The sequence below is a fragment of the Osmerus mordax genome, chromosome 22 (genome assembly GCF_038355195.1).
Source record: "Osmerus mordax isolate fOsmMor3 chromosome 22, fOsmMor3.pri, whole genome shotgun sequence".
Lineage (NCBI taxonomy): Eukaryota > Metazoa > Chordata > Actinopteri > Osmeriformes > Osmeridae > Osmerus > Osmerus mordax.
The window spans coordinates 10557608-10560081 of NC_090071.1; the positions used below are offsets into that span (position 1 = coordinate 10557608).

Consider the following 2474-nt stretch of genomic DNA (forward strand, 5'->3'; position numbering starts at 1 on the left):
GTACACAGACATCACGACACAGGATAATTAAGTCACCTTTCACCTTTCAGTGTGATTTCACTCCCTTGAAATCACGCATGAAATCACTGCATGTTACCATGCAGAAAGAGCACAACATCTCAAGGGAAGGACAGATGTCTCTCGGTATGAAATAACTCAAGTCTTCTAGCACTTAACTTCAGTTCCTGCCATGAATTTGAAAGAAGTCGGACCCTCTAGACATGTAAACACCACAAGTACAGCAGGGGGCAGCGTGAAAGTGTGACACCTCCAGCAACGTTTGACTGAAATAGCTTTAGCAGGCGTTGGGTGGTGATAACACATCTGTTCCGATAACTGCTTTGGGGGAAATGTTCGAGAAGTGTACAGACATATCAAGAGAAAGACACTCAATTCTCTCCGTTAAATGAGACAACACATAAATGACTGTACGAAAACAACATCACTGACATAACTAGAAGAATCTTTCCTGAAAGATAGATGCTTCTTGTGTAGATGTTTCGAGGGAGACAAGTCAATGGTGCATTGTAGATGTAATGTAGTTGAACCTTCCAATTAAAAACGTCCGGAAACAACCGCAAGTTTACAGTGGGACCCTGGGAAGCTTAGCCTTTCGATCGAAAGAAACCAGTCTGTTCCCATGTTAGTAATACACGCTTACATATACACATTTAGTATATACACTTAGCATGTACACGCTTCTCTTTGGTGTATAGAATCTGAATGCTGCTCATCCTATTTATCCAATTTATCACTGATGGCACTTTGATCCGTTAAGAGGAAATATGACATAAGAGCTTTGGTGCAAGGAGGATCCTTGAATTAGCAATGTTCATTTAACGGCTGGTTAGGCTTTCAGAGGGACAGGAAGATTCACTACATCTGTCTGCATTCTCCTCCCAAGGGGGCTTGACCGCCACAGTCGCATGGGATTGACACGATACCCTCCCCCCTCCCCCTCCCTCCTACCCCATGAGTCTGAAATATAACCGAATCGGAAATATAACGCCACACTCCACACAGCGTGGTCATGGACCTCCCCTACTCCTCCCTTCCCCCTTTCTTACATTATGGGGGGGGGACGATGACGCTGTCCTGTTATTATATTAGAATTGTCACCATACACCATGCAGCACTTTCTACACACGATGTACCCACGACCAAGTCGAGGCTGATGGCCAAGGAAAGATTGTTAATTGAATTCATGTGAATGTGGTTCTTACAGCTTCATGGAAATCATGCACAGGGGTCTCTGAAGAGACATTCCTCCGCTGTGTGTTTTGAATGCCTTGCAGTCTACCCATATTCATGAGTGATTTTCCCTGTCCTTCAGCACAGGTATCACTGTATTGTGCCGAGCAAAACATGCAGGGATGTTTCAATGACAGTACTATACTGGAGTGTCACAGAACAAAGGATTTTCACAGAGATGGTTCAGTGATCACTAATTTGTTTCAGAGAACTCAAGCGTGTAAGTGTGTGAAAGTCAACACCATACACAGATTTGTATTTATTTATTATTAATTATCAACAACCAGCAATGCCTGGGACCTCTATGGTAGTAACACAACAGTCAGTGTGAAAGGGTCGTGGGTTCGGATCCCTGGTTCACTCCTCTGGCTCCTCGGTGCCGTAGCCCAGCCGGCTGGCGGAGGGGAAGTGAGCCCAGAAGGTTCTGGCCAGGTCCTCGATCTTTTCATAGCCAGCGTGCGAGCGCAGCTCCTCCACCCAGCCGAAGAAGTCGGAGGAGGTCAGCGCCCAGTTGGGCACGTTGCGCTTGTCCCGGGAGGCTCCTGACGACCAGAACAGGGAAGGGTCACTGACGGACAGCACAGTAACACGGGCTCGGCCCAATTATACACACAAACTGGTTCGGTAGCTGTGAAGATCTAGCAAAACGTTCCCAAACAGTGTGGGTCTCCTGTGTCCCTGTTCCTGGAGCTGCACCAATCAGAGCAAGCGCAATCCGTCTCTCCACACGATATCTTACCCCCTTATACAAGCTAAGGTTACGATGCTTTCCTTTATCCAAAGTCAATAAACTTTCTGGTACAAAACGGCTTGTCTTCCAATGAAAGGAGAGCCGCATAGAGCCGTTGTTGAGCAGCAATGGCTTATGGTGAATTACAGGGAGTCTGGTCAGGTAGGGCCCCCTGGAGACCTTCAGGCCCAGGCTCACCTCTTTATACGGGCAAGGTGGGGTCTGCTAACATGGACAACAATGCTGCCCACCAGAAAGAAATGTGCACAGTTCCCCTGCTGTAGACCCTAAGAACCTGTTTGTTTCTGGATGCTCGTGCACACTCAAACATTGAAACGAGCACGCTCGTTTGATTGAGTCTAGTCTCTGGTCCACTTACCTTCAGCTTCCTCTCCTGTCATCTCCTCTGCCCCTGGGGGAGACAAAAACAAAAATGATTCAAACCATCTGACAGGCATGAAGCAACCGTTCGGCTTCTTCAAACTGCCTCGCT

At 47.2% G+C, this 2474-nt stretch overlaps 1 protein-coding gene across 1 annotated transcript; it reads right to left on the reverse strand.

Annotated features, from left to right (window-relative positions):
• Positions 1–1557: 1557 nt before the first annotated feature.
• On the reverse strand, positions 1558–2393 carry otos2 (otospiralin 2). The gene is made up of 2 exons (XM_067261062.1): positions 2361–2393; positions 1558–1793 (listed from the first exon to the last, which is right to left on the reverse strand). The coding sequence occupies exons 1-2, from the start codon at positions 2380–2382 to the stop codon at positions 1609–1611; spliced, it is 207 nt and encodes a 68-aa protein (XP_067117163.1). The 5' UTR covers positions 2383–2393; the 3' UTR covers positions 1558–1608.
• Between the last annotated feature and the right edge of the window lie 81 nt (positions 2394–2474).

What these genes read in the sequence shown, in the direction of transcription:
- otos2 (XM_067261062.1), bottom strand. Translation starts at nt 2,382, where the DNA reads ATGACAGGAGAGGAAGCTGAAG. An exon ending in GACAGGAGAGGAAGCTGAAG is followed by an intron (nt 1,794 to 2,360) that starts GTAAGTGGACCA and finishes TCTGGTCGTCAG; the next exon opens with GAGCCTCCCGGGACAAGCGC.